This window comes from Calonectris borealis, chromosome 15 (genome assembly GCF_964195595.1).
Source record: "Calonectris borealis chromosome 15, bCalBor7.hap1.2, whole genome shotgun sequence".
Taxonomy (NCBI): domain Eukaryota; kingdom Metazoa; phylum Chordata; class Aves; order Procellariiformes; family Procellariidae; genus Calonectris; species Calonectris borealis.
This window is the reverse complement of record NC_134326.1, coordinates 1,274,067-1,292,443: the sequence shown is the minus strand read 5'-3', so window position 1 is coordinate 1,292,443 and position 18,377 is coordinate 1,274,067. Positions and strand designations below refer to the sequence as shown.

The 18,377-nt window shown below is 45.6% G+C and overlaps 1 protein-coding gene across 2 annotated transcripts; it reads left to right on the top strand.

The window, feature by feature from the left end:
* Window positions 1–498: 498 nt before the first annotated feature.
* On the top strand, window positions 499–18,003 carry LOC142088542 (membrane-anchored junction protein-like). 2 transcript variants are annotated; one of them, XM_075163930.1, is made up of 10 exons: window positions 499–694; window positions 4,841–4,879; window positions 5,264–5,275; window positions 5,569–5,639; window positions 7,715–7,840; window positions 9,172–9,212; window positions 10,029–10,138; window positions 14,059–14,113; window positions 16,981–17,053; window positions 17,437–18,003. In XM_075163930.1, the coding sequence occupies exons 1-10, from the start codon at window positions 594–596 to the stop codon at window positions 17,586–17,588; spliced, it is 780 nt and encodes a 259-aa protein (XP_075020031.1). In that variant the 5' UTR covers window positions 499–593; the 3' UTR covers window positions 17,589–18,003. The 2 variants fall into 2 exon arrangements, 1 of the variants encoding a protein (XP_075020031.1); XR_012675866.1 differs by lacking the exons at window positions 499–694; window positions 4,841–4,879; window positions 5,264–5,275; ... (4 more) ...; window positions 16,981–17,053; window positions 17,437–18,003 and adding an exon at window positions 10,264–10,848 and having other exon boundaries at window positions 10,065–10,138.
* The last annotated feature ends 374 nt before the right edge of the window (window positions 18,004–18,377 follow it).

Sequence of the window (18,377 nt, the reverse complement as noted above, 5' to 3'; positions counted from 1 at the left end):
CCGCGGCGGGGCACGGCCTTCCCCCGGCAGGCCCGGCCAGCCCCGGCCCCTCCCGGCCGCCCCCGGGGCTGCGGGGCAGCAGGGGACTGCCTGCCACTGGTGGCTGTCGGGCGGCGGCGGGGGCACCGGGGAGACGTGCGGGTGCGGAGAGAACCGAGTGCTGCGCCCGCAGGGGCTGCCGGGACCCACAGCACCGGGGTGACCCTCACAGCCTGTGTCGGTCAGGGGCTGCGGCAGGTCCTGCCCGGGCTCTCCTGCCAGCCCCGGGACGAGAGGCCTGCAGAGCTTCAGGGGCGTGGGTAGTGACATTTCCGGAGCAGGGCAGCTGAAGGCGGGGCCGCCATCAGCCCGGAGCCTGTCCTCTGATCCTGCCCCAAAATACCCTGCTGTCTTGGAATGGGCACTTGAATCAGCGATTCTCTGATGGTAGGAGATGCTGGTAGGAAATCTCTTCTCTCTGCAGATGTCCTCTAGAGCAAAAACTGCACGTAAGCCTTTCTTCTCGTATGACAGAATGAGATGTGGTGAAGGGGTTTAGTAATTTACCTTTGACTCTCCTGCTTCCCTAGGCTGGCATTCAGGGAGAAAGAAAGATGTTGTTGAAACCATTTACCTGTCCGTTGCTTGAAACGAGGTTTCTTCATGCAGGCAGGCTGGTGTACAAATTTAAAAGCCGGTATGGCAACTTCAACAGGTAAGCACGTTAAAGCTGAAAAGTCAACCTGCAGTTTGATGACTGCAGGTAGCAGAGGGTTAATACGAGACCCTAAATTCAGATCTCGGGGGCTCCTCGTTTCTTGCCTTCTTTCACTGGCTGTGAAAGTGGCCACTTAAAAGTTGCTATTGGACTTGCACAGGCCGAGCATTGGCGTAAGAGAGTAATTTGAGCTGTAAAAAATGACCCTGTTTCACTGCCACGTGTGGATTTTGTGCTTCAGTGGAAAAAGAAGCTGTTTTTACTGACAGCATTTTCAAATTTTGTAAGTGTTTAACTGTGAAGCTCTAGACCCTTCGTAGTGGTTTAACCTTAATGGTTCTATGATTCTTCTTCCCCCGGTTTTATTGCTGAGCATGACATCATATGGCATGGAATATCCCTTTGGTCAGTTGGGGTCAGCTGCCCCAGCTGTGTCCCCTCCCAACTCCTTGTGCACCCCCAGCCTGCTCGCTGGTGGGATGCGGTGAGGAGCAGAAAAGTCCTTGGCTCTGTGTAAGCCCTGCTCAGCAGGAACGAAAACATCCCTGTGTTACCAACACTGTTTCCAGCACAAATCCAAAACATAGCCCCATACTAGCTACTATGGAGAAAATTGACTATCCCAGCCAAAACCAGTACAGCCTTGGAGCTCTGTACTCAACATATGTACTTATTTCTTGGGCTGTCTGCTGTTAGCAATGTGCCTTTCGCTGGCCTTGCAATCTGGCGCTCAAGTGTGGGTGTAGGAAGAGGCTTTGGAAGCTCCCACTGGCTGCTGGCAGTAGATGTTTGTTGTGCTCTCGGGATTTTTTCTCTCAAGGTTCCCTTTCCGCTGCCACTCCTATTTCAGATGTGTTTGTGACAAACCTGTCCTGTTGTTTTGAAACAACAGCGTGCCTCTCCTGCAGGCGGAGGGGCTGAGCAGGACTTTCAGGATGACTGCTTCTCTCAGTTTCTAGAAGGCACTGTAGTGTCAAGCCTGAGAAATGAGTGTGAAGGGAGAGTATTTTAGTCTGTGGTCCCGCAGGCATGCAAGGAAGAGAAAGGAAAAGAGCCTTTGGGTGTGCAGGGGACAATGAGTAGGAGGGTTGTGGGAGGTAATGGTTGTGTGGTAAGCCTCAAATAGGAAGTTCTAGTTAGTAGCCAGCAAAGTAACTGAAGCACAGGGTCCTGAGTAGTCTAGTCAGGTGGGGAAGATGCCAAACAAGAAAGGAGGATGATCTTCTAGAGGTGAAAAAAAGACTTTCCCTGAGGGTATTGTCCTGGAAGAATCTGCTTGTGTCTGCTGGTCAGACACGCAGAGATGATGGGCAAGTGCTTTTGCGAGTGGGCAGAACCTTGACCAGCTCACTCAAGGAGCTCTGGAGCTTTTAATTTGAGAGAGGACTCGAATCCTGGAGGCTGTGGGCTGTAGTAATCACAGAAGTTTGTGCTACTCTGGGAAAAGGAGATGGAGCTGCTCAGGTTTAAGGGTAGTAGTCCAGACCAGGTGCTTATAGATTGTGTCCTGCTGAAGGAGTGTTCTGTAGAGCTCAGACTTGGTCTGAGCTGTCTCAGCCTGTGATAAATAATTAATAATGACAGTATTCATAAATATTAATTAAAAAAAACCAAAGCAGTGGCTCCGCATAATCTGGCTCCCTGTGTACATCCTTCAAGGCTGTGATCATCAGCAGACAGCAGTTCAGGGTTGATGCCCTGAAAGGCTTTTGGAAAGCCTTATAAGCTGTTGAGGTTAAATCTCTTTTCAGATGGTGGTGACCGTGCTGAAACCAAGACTGAGATCCTTTTGAGTCAGCAAGTATCCCTGCATCAGAGAAACAGGACAGCATTGTGCCATCCCAAAAACACTGTTTTCATGCCAGTGAGGTTGCAGCAGAGCTAAAATGCCATAGAGAATGACTCAAGCATCTGCCAGTAGAGTGGTTTCATGAGTGTGAGTGGATTTCCTTTTGCAATCAGATGTGCACAGACATTGCCAGAGCCTGGGTTTACTCTGGAAGTGACTGTTGTTAGCTGCAGAAGAATTGAAGGGAGTGTGCTATGAACATCATGCCAATTAGGCAGTCTCCAGACGTGAAGCTACGTTAAATCTCGTGCAACGCTGCTCTCCCTTTTCCTTTGTAGAAGTAGGCTGGCTCTTTGAAATTCTGTTGCATGACTTTATTTTGGGGTGAATTGAAATGCAATTGTTTCTTTAGCTTTGCTTATTAGCATTTTGCTGGAATAGTGTCAGATCCAGGAGGATTAACCCTCCTCCTTGTTTTGTTCTCTGTGTTGATTTTGGAGAGGAAGCTGTGTTTTCTGTCTTGTGGTGCTGTGTAGCGTTCAGAAGATCCTTGAAATGCTGCTCTTGTCTGTGACTAAGCTCTTTCCCTCAGCGTAATCCCTTTGGAAGGCACTGCCAGTAGTGTGCACACGTTTCTGAACAGCCTGCAGGTGTGTGATCCCCTGATGGTAAAGAGAGCACTACATTTGTTTGAGTTTGGCAGTCTGTCATTGCCCCCGCGTGTCTCACGGTTTGTGTGCATTGCAACATCAGTTCTTGCAATTCATTGTTACACTTGAGGGAAGAGGACGTGAGACTTTTGCAGCACGTTTTGTGTTTCATAATAACTTCTGGAATTGGTAGTGAGCTCATCAAGTCAGTCTTCACATCAACATGGTCAAACATAGCAAAAGCAACTCCTTTTACAGCGCAACTCGTGAAACTCTTCCCCGTTGTGTCATGGTTGTGGTGAATAGGGAGTACTTATTCAAAGCATGTGGATCCACTCCCAATTCGTAAGAGAGAGTAAAGGAGTAAGTCCTAAGTGCTTACATAGCCTTATGCCCAAAGCAGTGCTATCAGTCAGCCTGCGGATTTGGGAAGTGAAAATCCTGTTCCCTGCCCCACAATAAGGTGGTGACTGATCTGAGGACAGGTTCCCAAAAGAACATTGAAAGAGTTGCAAGAGCTGATCCCAGCTGATCATAGAGCTGATGATCTACACATGTGTGCAGGCTTTTGCTAGAGTGAGGTCATCTTCACTGAAGGTCTCTGGAATCCCCAGGGAAAACCAGGTAACAATGAAGGTTTTTCCCTTCTTTAACGATTCAAAGATGACTCCGTTTTTGCATCGCTACACTCCAGGCTTAAAAGAAAATAATCACCCCCCCTCCCCAAGCCCTCCCCAACCCAACCGGTGAAGCCCCCACAGTCAGATAGCAGGTCTGACATCCTTGTCATGAAACCCTGGATGGTGCCTTGCTTTCTTCCATTCTTTCCACCCTTGTTTCCTCGTCACCACGGCAAAGTCCCTTCCTGAATCGTCCTTTAGTTTCCCTGCTGCTTCATGAAGACTTCATGACCACAGCATAAGTCTTGAGTGGGTGATACCTGTCCTGCTGCTGCGGCGTGCTGTGTAATTCCTTTCATTAACTTGTTCTGTATCAGGCAAGGAGAGCGCCTTTCTAAAGAGGAAGGAGGGTCCTCATCTCTAACCAGGTTCTAGCTGGGGACCTGGAATGTGGAGGATATGAGAATGGCTGCCTACCAGACCATATACCAGATGTCTTTTTCTTTAAGATGTTCTCTCTCCCTGTGCATTTTATTGTTGGCCGATACCTAGCAGCAAACAACTTTTAAGAAGGTGGCTTACAAAAGATGTAGTTAATATTTGGGAACAAAGTTTGATGCGGGCAGTACACAACTCCCAGCACCACAGGGCCTGACTCCAGTGCTGCGAAGGCCCATTCCTCTGCAGGTTTGCACCGTGGGGGGCATTAAGAGACGTGTCCTGCCGGTTCCTTCTTCTAGGCCCTTGAGCAGAATCGCGATAGGTTGGAAGACAAAGGTGCTGGTTTGCGGGCACCTTGTCAAAAAAACAATCCTAGGTGTTACTGAGGATCGACTGAAAACATCTGATCTCTCATCCATTGTATCCTCAGACACACAAAATATAAATGGGCAGAAAATTCACAAGAAACAGTCCTTGTGGAATAATGGATGTTTTTTACTAATTTTTAATAAATTAGGAATTCACCTGCCTGCTAAGTATTTTGTCTGTGCAATGGGAATGATGTTCTGTTGCTGTTTAAACTCTTGCAATGAATGTACCTCCATTGCTTTTTGATTGGTGTGGGGCTAACTCTGTTTCACAGCACTCCTGATCTCGACCACACTGAAAGTGCTGTCAAGGAGTTAGAGGCAGGAGATGAAGCAGCTCCACGGGACCTTAGCTGAATTTTAGGCTGAGCAAATCTTTTGTTTGTTACGGGACTGAGGACATTTTGTCAAATGCAACATTTCAAGTGTGAGAAATGGGGAACTTCTCTGGAGAGTATGAGGGTGAAAAAAAAGACGTAAATGAAAGATGTCATCAACAGGCAGAATTAGCGTAGACGAGTAACGCCTTTATTTGAAATATTTCCAAGAAGCTATTGACTGTTAAAATTGGACAAATGAAAACCCCTCTTTGTCAAGCTAGTTGCACCCCGTTCCTTTCTGATTCCTGTTCAGATTCATTCTGAATCCCATGGTTTCTCTTTCAGCCCCAGGCCTGACCACTGCTTTTAACTTCTCAGGCTTGACCAGCTGTCAAACCCTCTTATTTTTTCAGGAGCCATGGCAGTACTGGTGAGCTAGCTTGACAGAGGCTAATCTAATGCTAAATTGCACATGCTTTCCTTATAGCTGTGGAGCTAGTGGAACCAGTGGATGTTCTTTTAATGATGCCATTACTTTGTGACCAACCTGCTCTTCCATGATTCAAGCAAACTGTAAAGTAATTTTAATTTTTTCCAAAGCCTTGAAACTGTCCTTGACAGTGGAATTGTGGCTATAGTGTTAATATTCTTCCTTCATTTCTTTTTTTGGCCTCTCCAGGAAGCGTTCAAGTAATCCTTGGAAATCTTGATGATTTACATTCATTTTCTACAGACTGCTTCACTATCTTTCCGTGTATCCTTTCTTTCCTACTCATAAAAGAAAAGATTCAATGACTTGTGTCTGTTGGGCATGGCTTAATTCAACATGCATGTCTAGTAGCGTGCAGGTCTTTAGCTGGAGTATGACACCTGTAAGCTTTGCAGTTTTACTTTAGCTGAAGATCCTCCTCAGTTGTTGCTTTCACCAGAGAGAGAACTGATGTGAAAAGAGTGTTTTGCAGTGTTTTCAGATGAACACCCCTGCATTCCAAATCAGATTTAGCCAGAGAAAATGAACGTGTATATATAAAATCACAGGAAGCCCACCTAATGCGATTGCAAGCAAAGCTAGTGCACTGCTTAAAAAGGTTAATACAACATAAAACGCTCCTTACAGGCTCAGCAACAGTGGCCCAGTAGTAGAGAAGACTGCAGGAGTTTTCTTCTAAGGTACATTAGGATTAAGTCATATCCATGAGCCTCTGGGGATGGATTGTACCTGCAAAGCCGTTTTCAGTCTGTACAGGAAGAAGTTTGAGCTTGAACTTGAGAGAACAGGATAGTGTTCCCATGAAATCTTACGTTGCCTGGAGGGATGTTGAGTATAAGAATTGTTTCTTGGGTGGGAGCAAATGTGAGTATATGCTTACGCACCAACATAGATGGCTGAGAGGAGCAAAAAGCACCTCACAGAGTGAGTTTTATGGGGAGAAGTAGTTGAGCTGAGATAGTTGGAAGACCAGACAGGCTTTTGGACACACAAAGCCTGCAGGACTGTCACCCAGTTATCCTGGTCCCCTCTTCAATGTAGTCTTTGAAGTCTGGAAATAAAAGTGAAGCAAATGTCCTCCACACAATGTTCGCCTTATTTTGCTCATCCCCTTACTCCTTTGGGACCAATCACCAGAGTTTTTCCTTCTTCCCTAGAGTTTACAGGGGCGTTTAGCTGCCGTCAGTCTGGCCTGCTGTCAAAAGGCAGCGCTGTAAAAGCTTTGTGCCATTGCACAGCATAGGCATATGGAGCTAATATTCGAATATTGGCATGCACAGGCTTTGTTGAGTGTAGTTTCCTGGGGATTTCACTTTTGGTATGTACGTGCTGAGACATTTGAGGTTGGATTATTCTGGCCAGCAGCTTTACTACAGGCTCCTCCTCCCTCTAGATGTTTTTTCATCAGAGTGCATCAAGGGCCCGGCTAGCCTTCATCTCTTTCTTCTTGCTTGCGCAACTGGACAGAACTTAGCCGTGTCTGCTGCATATTCTGCAGCTTATTGGTTTGAATTGACAATCATTAAATTAAAGAAATGGTAACCGTTAATTATTGTTCCTATTGTAGTTGCTGTAGTGTAAAGGGTTAAGAAGTAACTCTCCTGAGGCTCTTGTTGAAGAGAAAAGTAAGTTAGTTGAATGAGAAGCCTTTTCTGTCGTAAGGTGTGTCAATTTGTGAATCAGATCAGGCCCTCTGGCATCACCTCCTGTGGTTCTGGGTGCCCAGGAGTAATGAACACCCACGTGTTTCCGCCTCCAAGGCATTCCCTTCCAGTCTTGGAAGGCTGCATTATTGCCACAGCTCGTAATAACAGGCGAGAAGGAGGTCATCCTCTTTCTCTGTCAGAGGCTGATATGTACGATAGCAACTTTCTCCTGTTCCTGCCAGGAAGAGAAAGTAGCCAAGAGCATCGTCAGACAGGAAGCACCCAAACAAACGAAGCCTCTGCTTGGTTTGCCAGTTTTGCCTGTGTGCTTGAGGAGTGTTTGATTCACGAAGGTCTATTTCTAGGACTTGGAAGTCCATCCACATGCTCAGCCAGCACTGGGCCTTGATGCGAACTGCAAGTTCAGAGGCCTGGCGTGATGAGTTGTCCTGCAATCTGTGTGTCGGGCTGTAGCATAACTCTTAGTTCATCACCCGCTGTGGGAGTCACCTGGCTGAATGTTTCTTGTCATATGTTACTAGTGGTTTTTCACAAAGTTCGTATTGACAGATTGCTCCCTTATCCGTATGTTCAGTTGGTATGACTGCTGAAGCCTTACAAGAAGACATTGTCAGGACTGCTGCTCCTTTGAAATGTTAATGCTGTGTTCTTGAGTCCTATCGCTGTTCTCAGGTTTGAGTAAATGGGAGAGAGTATCAAAGATGGGATTCAAACATGAGAATGTCCATCTTGTGCCTTATCCCTTCATTTGCACTGTGTATCTAGAACTCCACTCCTTTCAGCAAAACGTATCTTGTGGTAAGTCGCTATGGTTATGTTTGGATAATTTCTGGAAACATCTATGATCTATGTCTTGCTTTTCCCTTTCCCTTCACCTGCTGTGTCTTTGAATTAGAGGGAGCAAAACTGCGTACAGTATGGCTGTGGATTTGAAATAGGGCACAACAAGGTGTTCTCTTTTGTCCTGTATTGCTTTTCTAAAATTTCCTGAATCTCTCTTTGCCTTTTCAACCATTGCTGATTCTTCAGCTAGTATTTTTATGAAGCAATGCCCAGTGGCTCCCAACCTTCATTCTTTAATGTCAGTAGCTAGGCTGGAGCCAGCACATGTATATGGAACGCATGTTTTTCTTCCTTGTGCTTGACTACGTTTGTTGACATTCAACTTCACACTCTTTGTTTCTATTTTCCTAATGAAAGAATGCATTTGTTTTTCTAAATAATGATAGTAATAATGGTAATAATGTCTTCTGTGTAATTAGCAAATGTTGTCACCTCACTAGTGTGTCATTTTCTGGGTTTTCTGTGAATTCCCTAACAGCCTCAGGCCCCAGCTGAGACCTCTGTGGAACTCTACATTTAACCTCCTCTGTTGTGAAAACCGCGTGTTTATTCTTACTATTTCCTGTTCTGATTATTGGTCCCTGAGAAAAGTTGCTGTTTTTCTTAAGACTGCTTAGTAGATAATCTGGTCTTCTTTATAAAATAGACAACTAGTCGTTTCTTAGTCTCACCCGTTTGTTTGCGTGTAGCATCCTCTATCAAACATACCATGTTTGGATGTAAAAACTTCTAAATGTGGAGAATTCACTCACTGCCCTGTACACCTTGCTCCAGTATTTAATTACCCTCCCCAGATAGTTGTACAGCGTTTCTATTCTAAAATTATGCGCAGCATAACATGCTGTTGCTTTCAGGCACTGATGTTTCCAGTTTCCGTTGGCAGGGATTTTTCTTCAGGAAAATACGTATGGATCAGAGGTTAGCTGGCCAATATTCTCTGGAGGCTATGCTCCAGATGTCCTTGCATCTTCCACTTGGTGCCCAAAACAGAGTGATGCTAACAGTTCGTCACTTCCTTCTTATCTTCTGAAGACTCCTTCAACTTCCTCAAGAAAAGCAATTGTCCCCATCCCATCGACGTGGTATTCGTAGCCAGGAATTCTAGTTCTGAAAGAGCTGTATTTGCTGTTTTTCAGTTCCAACATATCATTTGCAAGTCCAGCATTGTTTCTAAGTAGTTTATCTTGTCCTCAAAAAGTGAGATGCAATGCAAAAATGTACTTTTAAGTTGGTTAAAGAAAGTCCAGACTAAAGATTCACCAAACTTTATAATACCTCTGTTACAGGTAAAGATGTAAAAAAGGCCAGTTATGAGCTTGAAAGGTGTGTGTGTGTGTTTTTGTTTTGTTGTTGGTTTTGTTTTTTTTTTAATTCTAAATAATCTGGAGAAGCAGGATATATATATGGGCAATGCTACAGTTCTGCTATTTCTAGGTGTCAGTCAGGCAGTGTAAAGTGGCACGAAATTCTCACCTAGAACCATCCAAGTTGAGAGAAATCTTCCTGTCAATTCCAGCAGACTTTGAAGGAAGCCCTGCCTCAGGACCTGCGAGCCCCGCTGGCTTCAGTTAGATCTATTTTCTACAAGTCTGAGCTGAGCTGTCCAATGGTTTCTTCACTGTGAAAGTCTGTATGAGATTGATATTTCTGAATAATTAAGTAGTTTCCTAGGTGCTGTATATGTGATAAACAACAAAGTTAAGCTTCTTAGGAAAGTTTTTGTTTAATGAGAGCTCAGGATAGGTTTGTTTTCAATACGGTAAGTGTCTGAAGATGGAGTGAATTAGTGAAGATGTCCTGTCCAAATTCCCCAAAAGAATTTTTCTATCTCTGCTAGCATTACATTCCTGCTAGTTACATTCAGAGGCTCTCCTCTGAAGATGGAGCAAATAGGATGTGCTGGAAAGCAGTGGTTTTTGTTTAAAACTGTTGAGCATAATTCTCTAGGTGGCCTCTCAGTTTGAATAAGGAAGCTAATCTTTTATTCCCGAATCATTTTTTGGTTTTCATTGTATAAACATGAACAATTTTGCGAAGTATGAGTGTATATTTTTTTATGAATGTATATTAACTCTGAATTTTATTCTAAAATAGAAGAGTTAAAATCAAACTTTATCAATGCCAAGCTTGCAATGTTTCGAAGCTCAAGAGAAGAACTGAAGCGTCAGAAGGTGCTGCAGTGGAAGAGACAGTGAAGAGGAGAAGAGTGGAAGTCGGACCAGGGACCTCATGCCCACAGTCGGGTGTGGACAGGTCAGTTGACGACAAAATAGTCTTCCAGGGCACATACCAATATTTTTAATGTCTCTTGTACCTTCCTCATATTTCATTCCTGAGTGATCCTTTGCCCCATTTTTCTTCTTCCTTCTCTTCCGTAGGTGACAGAATCTAAGCAGCATTGCCCATATTTGGAGAAAAGTCATATACTTTCAGGTTCCCATGCCATTAACTAGAGGTCTTCCTGTTTAACGCCTTCGTGTTAACATTATCTGTTGAATCACAGCAGGGTGAGAACTCGGCAACTAGACAAAGCAGTGCACTGACTTGCACACCTGAGCCGGGGATGACAAGGGAAGAACTGGGAACAGTTTTCTAGCTGCCTCCCAGCCTGTTCCTCTGAGTCGGCTGATGAATGCTGCCTCTCAGCTTGAGGCTGACAGCAAAACACATTTGAGCTTGCTGTTTTCAAAGTGCTTTTAAGTCTCATGGAATTGCACATGTTGTGTGTGCACATGAGGATTATCACGCATCTTTCCCGTCAGTTTGTTTGCTAACTAAACTTCTCGCGGTGATTCCAAAGTAGATCTCTATCTCTGGATTTCACAGAATCATTGAGGTTGGACGGGACCTTTGATATCATCAAGGCCAACCCCTCCTGCTCAAGCAGGCTCACCCAGAGCAGGTTGCCCAGGATGTGTCCCCTCAGGTTTTGAGTGGACTCCAAGGGTGGAGACGCCACAACTTCAGTGGGCAACTGGTTGTTGTGCTTGACCACAGCTGTAGTCAAAAAGTTTCTTCTTATGTTCAGATATAATTTCGTGTCTTGCAATTTGTGCCCTTTGACTCTTGTCCCGCCAGAAGGCACTGCTGAGGAGAACCCGGCTCCCTCTTCTTCATTCCCTCCCATCAGGTGTACATTGATAAGATCCCCCCTGAGCCTTCTCCAGGCTGAACAGTCCCAGCTCTCAAAGCCTCTCTGCATACGAAAAGTGCTCCAGTCCCTTCATCATCTTTGTGGCCCTTTGCTGGGCTCACCCCAGTCTTGTCCTGGGGAGCCCAGTCTGGACAGAGCTCGCAGACTGGCCTCAGCAGCCCTGAAGCAGAGGGGAAGGATCACCTCCCTCGAGCTGCTGGCAAAACTCTTCCTAATGCAGCTCAGGATTTTGTTGGCCGCCTTCAGCACGAGGGTGCAACGCTGGCTCGTGATGGCGAACTTCAAGCTTCATTCTTGACTGCCTTTCAGAGGCAGGCCCAATATTAGTTACAGTCTAGCAGGAGTCTTTCTTTCATAGAGTGTAGCTTTTAAAAAAAGAAAATTTGTGCTGTACTTAATATTCACAAGTCCGTGGCAGCCAGTCCCAGATGCAGCGTTGTGATCGGAAGTGTTTATGCTCACCTTTCCCCTCCTACGGCAATGTACAGACCATGTCAATTCATCTCCCTTGTTGCCTTATATTCTACCCAATTCCCAAATGTATTTCATGCAGAGATTGTAACAGGAGAAGGCTGAAGCCCGTTCTTTTCCTGCTCATACAAATGTAGTCCTTTCACCCTGCCACCCGCCCCCCATCAGTTTCCAGTCTAAAACTGCTGGAAATGAGTGAAGAATGAGACCAGGATCTCAAATGCTTTCTAATCTCTTTTAGCCAAGACATGAGTTGTAGATTCATAAAATACAAGGCCAGAAAGGGCTATTTCATGATGCAATCTGGCAGTTCTCTCTTAGTCCTGTATCTTGCCCCAGCAGTTACGCTATTCCAGAAAAGATTAAAACAGTTAATCATTTTAAAGTGTATTCTTGATTTCAAAATTAAATTGGTGAGGCATCAACTTCAAGCCTTCTGTCCTTTTTTTCCGAGTACTCTGTTAGACTGAAGACCTCATTCAGTCTGAGCATTCCCCGCCTCCCGCCCCCAGGAAGGAGTTTGTCTACTGTAATCAGACCACCTCTTGATCTTTTTTTCTTTTTGGACAAGCTCTTTTGCTCATAATTCCTCATGGAGGATTTGGATTTGGGTTTTCTTGGGGTGCTGTTGAGTGTTGAGCTATCAGAATCTCCAGGTGTCACTGCCCAGTGGTACTGGTCAGCTCAAAGAGCACTATTTTGTGTGTGAAGCCAGGATTGTTTTTCCCCACGTGCATCCCCACTCTGTACCTCTCTGTACAGAGTTTCCTCTGCCATTTTATTGCTCCGTGACTGTGGTGGTGCGTTCCTTCCCGCCCCCCCTTTTTTTTTTCCAGTGTCACTCTATGACCTCAGGAACTCCTGATAAACTTTGGCCCCCCTGTAACGAGTTGGGCAGTGAAGTGTCCCTTGACTGCTCCAAGAACTCCTGCATGGCAGGAGTGAGGAACAGCACTGGCCGTCCCAGCACTTCCGTTACCTAACCCAGGTGGGGGACAAGGTTGGGGATAATCCATCACTTCCCTGACACACTTCTCTGAGTTGTAATTTGAGGGGAATGGCACCATTGTTGATAAGATCTTGGGAATTGTCACGGATGACTAAAGCCAGTCATCTGACGAACTATAAACAGTGGTCCTTAGTGAGACCATCTCAGCTCTCCTGGACCGCACGGGCTGCACCCAGAACCTCCCTCTGAGTGGGACGCCTCTCAGAGTTCGCAAACTCTTGAGTTTGTGCGATTCGGAGGATCACTGAGACCTGGGCTGAAACACTCCTCGGCCAAGACACTCCTCGGGGCTCAACCCTTCGCCTGTTGAGAAATGCCAAGGCATTTAACGTGACTATTTCACGATTTTTAACAGGTATACCCTTGTAAACTTATCTAGCTTTGGTACCATATTCATATATATATATATATAGATATAGATCTAGATCTTTTCTGTGTTTATGTGTATAATCAATGATAAGTATAATCTGTAGTTAAGTTGTTTTAGTATTTGTAGTAAACTTGACTACCTTACTCTGTAGCTGCCAAATTGATTAATGATTAAATATTGTTAGAATCTTATGATTTACCTCAAAACTTTAAATTGCTGCTAAACACACGTAACCCCTAGGTATAAATCCGTTGCCCAGGTCTGAGACTAGGGGTAGATCCAGCCGCACCTAGGCTCCTCTCTGAGAAGGAGTTTAGAAAGCAAAGGCGCCTACTCTGAACCTCGTGACCCAACGGGAGGTCCTTCCTATCCCTTTCTGTATTAGACATAAACGGTTGTCCAAGTCTGAGACTAAGACTGGGTCCAGTTGGATCTCTTCTGAACCTCGTGACTCAACGGGAGGGTCTCCTTACCCTTTTTTTATTAGACACCAGCCATTGTCCAAGTCTGAGATTAAGATTGGATCCAGCCGGGTCTTCTCTGAACCTTGTCACTCAACAGGAGGGTCTCCCTTACCCTTTTGTCCTCGGTCTTTCTATAAATCATTCCAATACAATTCTGACACGATTTTCCCTGTGTACACTTAATCCACGTAATGAGTAATAGAGTGAACCTTGCCATCGAATTCTGTTAACTTGCGCTTTTACAAATTCCTATTAAAATCACTTTTGCTGATACCTTTGCCAGTGATTCTTTAAGCGGCCTCAAAACTACTATTTTGTGACAATGACCCACTCTTGTAAGATCTTGCTATGGTTCTTTGCTACCTGCCCGTCTCTTTATGTCAGTAACCATGTAGGATTTGCAAGCTCGCTCAGCTTGCTGCTCATCCCCCTTTCCGTGTCATGTAACGCTTTTTTTTCTCTTTAACTGCTTGTTGATTTTTCTAGAAAAGCAGAAAGCCTAATACTGGAATGAGTGCATATTTTTGTTTTTTAAGTGATACTTTGAAACATGAGTCTGAATATAGATTAAGGGTATAGATCTTGTTGGCTAGAGGTACTAAAATCCTGATTTCTAATGAAATACTTGGAGTAGCCATTTACGAGGTTGCTTCCTTTTTGTGACTTTTTGTAAGCTCAGTTCTTGCTTATTTCACTTATTTTTAGAACTGGAGCTGAATGTGTTCACCATATGAGTAAAGCAAAGCATGGATTTGAAACGGTAAGCTACAGAATATTCAGAAGGAGACGAGAGCATCTGTTTAGTCCTGGATTCTTAAAGTGGCAAGCATAAAAATGCCTTCAGGTATTTTTTTTCCCTTTTCACCTGCATCACCTGCATGGAGACATTTTTGATTCCTGCTCATCAAACTTAGCCAAGGGATGAGCTTTAGAGGGAGACGACACAAGCTTTTCTGACTGTCAAGCTACAAACTCTAGGGGTGAGCGTGGCCTCTCAGAGATGAGCCTGAAGGATGCCCTGCCTTGTCTTCAAGACTCCAGTCCTCTTTTACCTCAGATGCCCCTTCGTGCAGAACTCCATGGAGGGCCAACAGTGGGTGCTGACACCTTGACACTGGCTTCGGTGTGAGTACCTGCCACCCCCCACCAGTGTCCTTCCTCTGTGCAGATGGCCTTGCAGGCACCTCTCTCTTCTTTGAACAGCGTCATGACTTTTCTCACTATGGCATCGGGAGGCAGATTTATGACAGGATCATTCCAGAGGGATTGGCAGTTGCTTTCTAAACCCACTGTTCTCCAAAGACCTTGCAGGAGTGGAAGATTCTTTCTCTTTTAGCCCACAGGCTAAAAGGCTGCTCTGACAGAGCTGCTGTTCGGCAGACCTTTTAGCTCACAGGTTCTTCCCTAACGCCCCTGTTCTCCTCCTCCCAGCTGTTGCCCATCCTCCCAAATGTCCCAGTGCATTTCATCCATTTTCTGGATACTGATACCCGTTCTAAGTTTAGTTCAAATCCCTGCCACCCTAGCGCCTTCCTGGCCTTTTTCCCTCTCCAACTCTTAGGAGAGAGTATTTTCCAAGGAGGCAAACTCATTCCTCTTGGGATTGTCCACAGAAGAAGTTGCCTGGTAGTATAAAAGGAACAGCTTCTTCTCCCCCTGTTCCTTGGGAGGTGAACAGTTGCATCATACCTGGATTTCTGCCTGTTTCTGCATGATGACATGCTGCCCCCATTTCAGGAACCTTTTGGACCTCTCCGCAACTGGCTGAGCCTTTACACAAATGTGGTCTGTGGGCTTGCTTGCAATCTCAGATGGCCAGGGCATACTTCTTGCTCCTGTAGAACTGGTTTCAAAGGGCCAATCCCAGCATATTTGCTCTGCAGGGATTCCCTGCATATACAATGGCCTGCAATTTCAGGTGCTCCTAGCTGCATGGTTACCTTCAGCCTGCACAGATAAACTGCTGTAGTGAAACGGCCCTCATCTTGTAAGCCCAAAACTTTTCCTTTCAGAATGTCACGTCCCGCCTGTGCGGAGGGAGAGGTGACTCAGATTCGTAAATTCCCTCGGTGTGGATTAAGGTGAAACGACACTCCAGGTCTATACATAAACAAAGACTTTTATTCCATTGAAACGAAGACGTTCCTAACAAACTCTCTAAGACTCAATTTGGAGTTTTAGAAAGCAGTATTCTTTATTGCAGCGCTGGACGCACAGGGGGTCGCTCCACCTAGCGTGTGTGCCAAATCACGTAACCATAGGGGTTAAATACAGTTAGAATATACATATTCATTACATTTCCGAGGAATAATCTAAATATTCATGTCATTTCCCGGAATTCATTAACATATGCAAAAGTCTCTGATGCATGCGCCCTTCGGTGGTCTTTCGGGTCCTCTGGTGGTTCTCGATAGTCTTCATCACAGTGCCCTCTGGTTGAACTCAGTCTTTACGCATGCTCCGTCTATGCCTTGGCTTGGTTTACGTGTTTTTCACTTGTAACAAGCTGGCTTATTCCAGTCTACCTTCCCTATCTACCCTACAAGGTTAGCTTCTCTGTATAATTTACGTAGAGTACCAAGTTTCAAGGTTCTTTTATTTACCGAATGTGCGGCCTATCTACTCATAAAGCATTCCTAACCCATCTACATCATTTCAACCAAAGAATCTCATGTCTCTTCCCTGTTCCTTTCTTAACAATGCTTCCAAGGTACACAGTTTATCTGCATACCTACAGACACAACACCTGCTAGTTACCTAACTTTTAAGCAACAAATCTTAACAAACTGTATCCACTACATCACCGTATAGCTAGGCTCATTGGTAAATAATTGGGTAGCAGAAAAACTTATTGCTCGCCACAGCTGAAGGGGTTTATGCCTTGCGTTACTTACTAGAAAAGGTAGAAGAATAAAAGAAGGAGAGAAGAGGAGAGCAAGAGGTGGGGGAGAGAGAGAGACGGAGAGAGATCGATCACCGGTCCAGGTTCCAGCGTTGGTCCAGCCAACGGGAGGTCACTGGTCTGTAGGAGCACTCGTCCAGAAGTTCCCCCACCCCCTGGCACTTTGCCTTCCCCTTTTATGTCCGCTGTTCACTACAAACCGCCCCTCTGCTGTGGTGGCAGTTTCGTAGTTTGCTTCCATTGGTTCTTGTGTGCCTCCTCTTCACTTAAAGTTGCAGTGTCCTTTCTTTTTACTGCGCATATTCAGTGAGGAAGGGGCTTTGTTGGGTAGGGGGCTTTTCCTGCTGGTGGGTGGTTTTCTTAACATGCTAATTAGGATAGTTCACCCATAGTTCAAGTACTTTCTGGCAGTCTTTGTTCTCTTGGTGCTTATCTTACTTAGCATGTTTCTTCCCCCAAGGCCAGGCCCAGTTAACTCTCTACAGAGGGTGAATAATGTCTTTTGTTGCATTCTTTTATCTCACCAGAGCCTTCCTGGGATTCATCCCCCGTTCCTGCAAGTGTCTGAGAAGTTCCTCAGACAGGCTCAGGGAATTTCCACCCCCTGCTCCCTTATCAGGTTTTGTCTCCTGTCCTTGTCTGCACCCTCTGAGAAAACAGTTCTTTGTTCCAGGGGTTACAAGTGAGCTAACTTGGTGTTAGCTTCCAGCTGGTCTCCTACACAGAATTCCTCCAAAGAAAGTAAGTGTGAGTTTAGTCCAGCATCCCTTACTATGGGCTGTAACCAAGTGAGTTTCTGTAAGGAAGGAATTCCTGGATCGTTTCATTCCAATTGGTCATATTAAATCAAAAGCTGCAAGGATTACATTGGTATTAGTTTTCCTTTAAAAATCGTGTTTGGTATTTCCCAGCATGTGAGGTTAGGTCACCGATGATTTTGTCCGAGACTCTTTTCCTGCATAACGACTTCCCACCCACAGAGCTAGGCTGCGTAGCTCTTTCAGAGCTAGATTATGAGATGGGAGCCTCCAAATCAGTCTGGACTGATTCTTTGAAAGCTCCCACGTGTCATGTCAGTCAGAGTCTGGACCCATCTCTCCGTTTCAGGGTCTGCCATTGGGTATGCAGGGAGTGTGGAGAGAGCGAGCTTGTGTTTCTGTTCTTGCTGCTGTTTCTTACAGGGGGACCTGTGGGATATAACCTTGAACAAAGAACAGCAACCAGTCAGGCTGAGGGTGCAATGCAGCTACTGCAGCAAATGGACCAAATGGACAACAAAGGAAACATGGAGTCAGAAGGAAGAGGTCTCTCAAAGTTCTGGAGAAGGTACTAATACTGCAGTTGTGAGCAGATGCAGTTCTGGCTATGGCCCAGCCTGTGTCAGAGACTGTGCCTGATTCTGGCAGTTCAGGTTCTACATTATCTTGAAGAATGGATACCTCTTTTCTGTGGTTAAACCAAAGTCTCCCAAGGCAAAGGAACATTCGCAGATGTCCTTTTGTCTGGTGGTAAGGAGGAGGAGGAGAAGGAGAAGGAGGACTCCTGAAGAGGAGGAAGGGGAGGAGGACTCTTGAGGAGAGGAGGAAGAGGAGGAGGACTCTTGAGAGGAAGAAGAGGAGGATTCCTGAAGAGGAAGAGGAGGATTCCTGAGGAAGAGGAGGAGGACTCTTGAAGAGGAGGAAGAGAAGGAGGAATATTCCTAAAGAGGAGGAGGAGGAGACCACGTGAGAAGGTGGAGGACTCCTGAGGAGGAGGAGGAGGAGGACTCCTGAAGAGTAAGAAGATAAGGAGTTCTGAGGAGGAGGTGGAGGAGGAGGAGAAAGATGATGATGATTCCTGAGGAGAAGGAGGAGGGGGAGGAAGAGGAGAACTCCTGAGGAGGAAGAGGAGGATTTCTGAGAAGGAGGATCACTGAAGAGGAGGAGAAGGACACCTGAGGAAAGGGACTCCTATAGAGAAGGAGGAGGAGAAAGATGATGATGATTCCTGAGGAGAAGGAGGAGGGGGAGGAAGAGGAGAACTCCTGAGGAGGAAGAGGAGGATTTCTGAGAAGGAGGATCACTGAAGAGGAGGAGAAGGACACCTGAGGAAAGGGACTCCTATAGAGAAGGAGGAGGAGGAG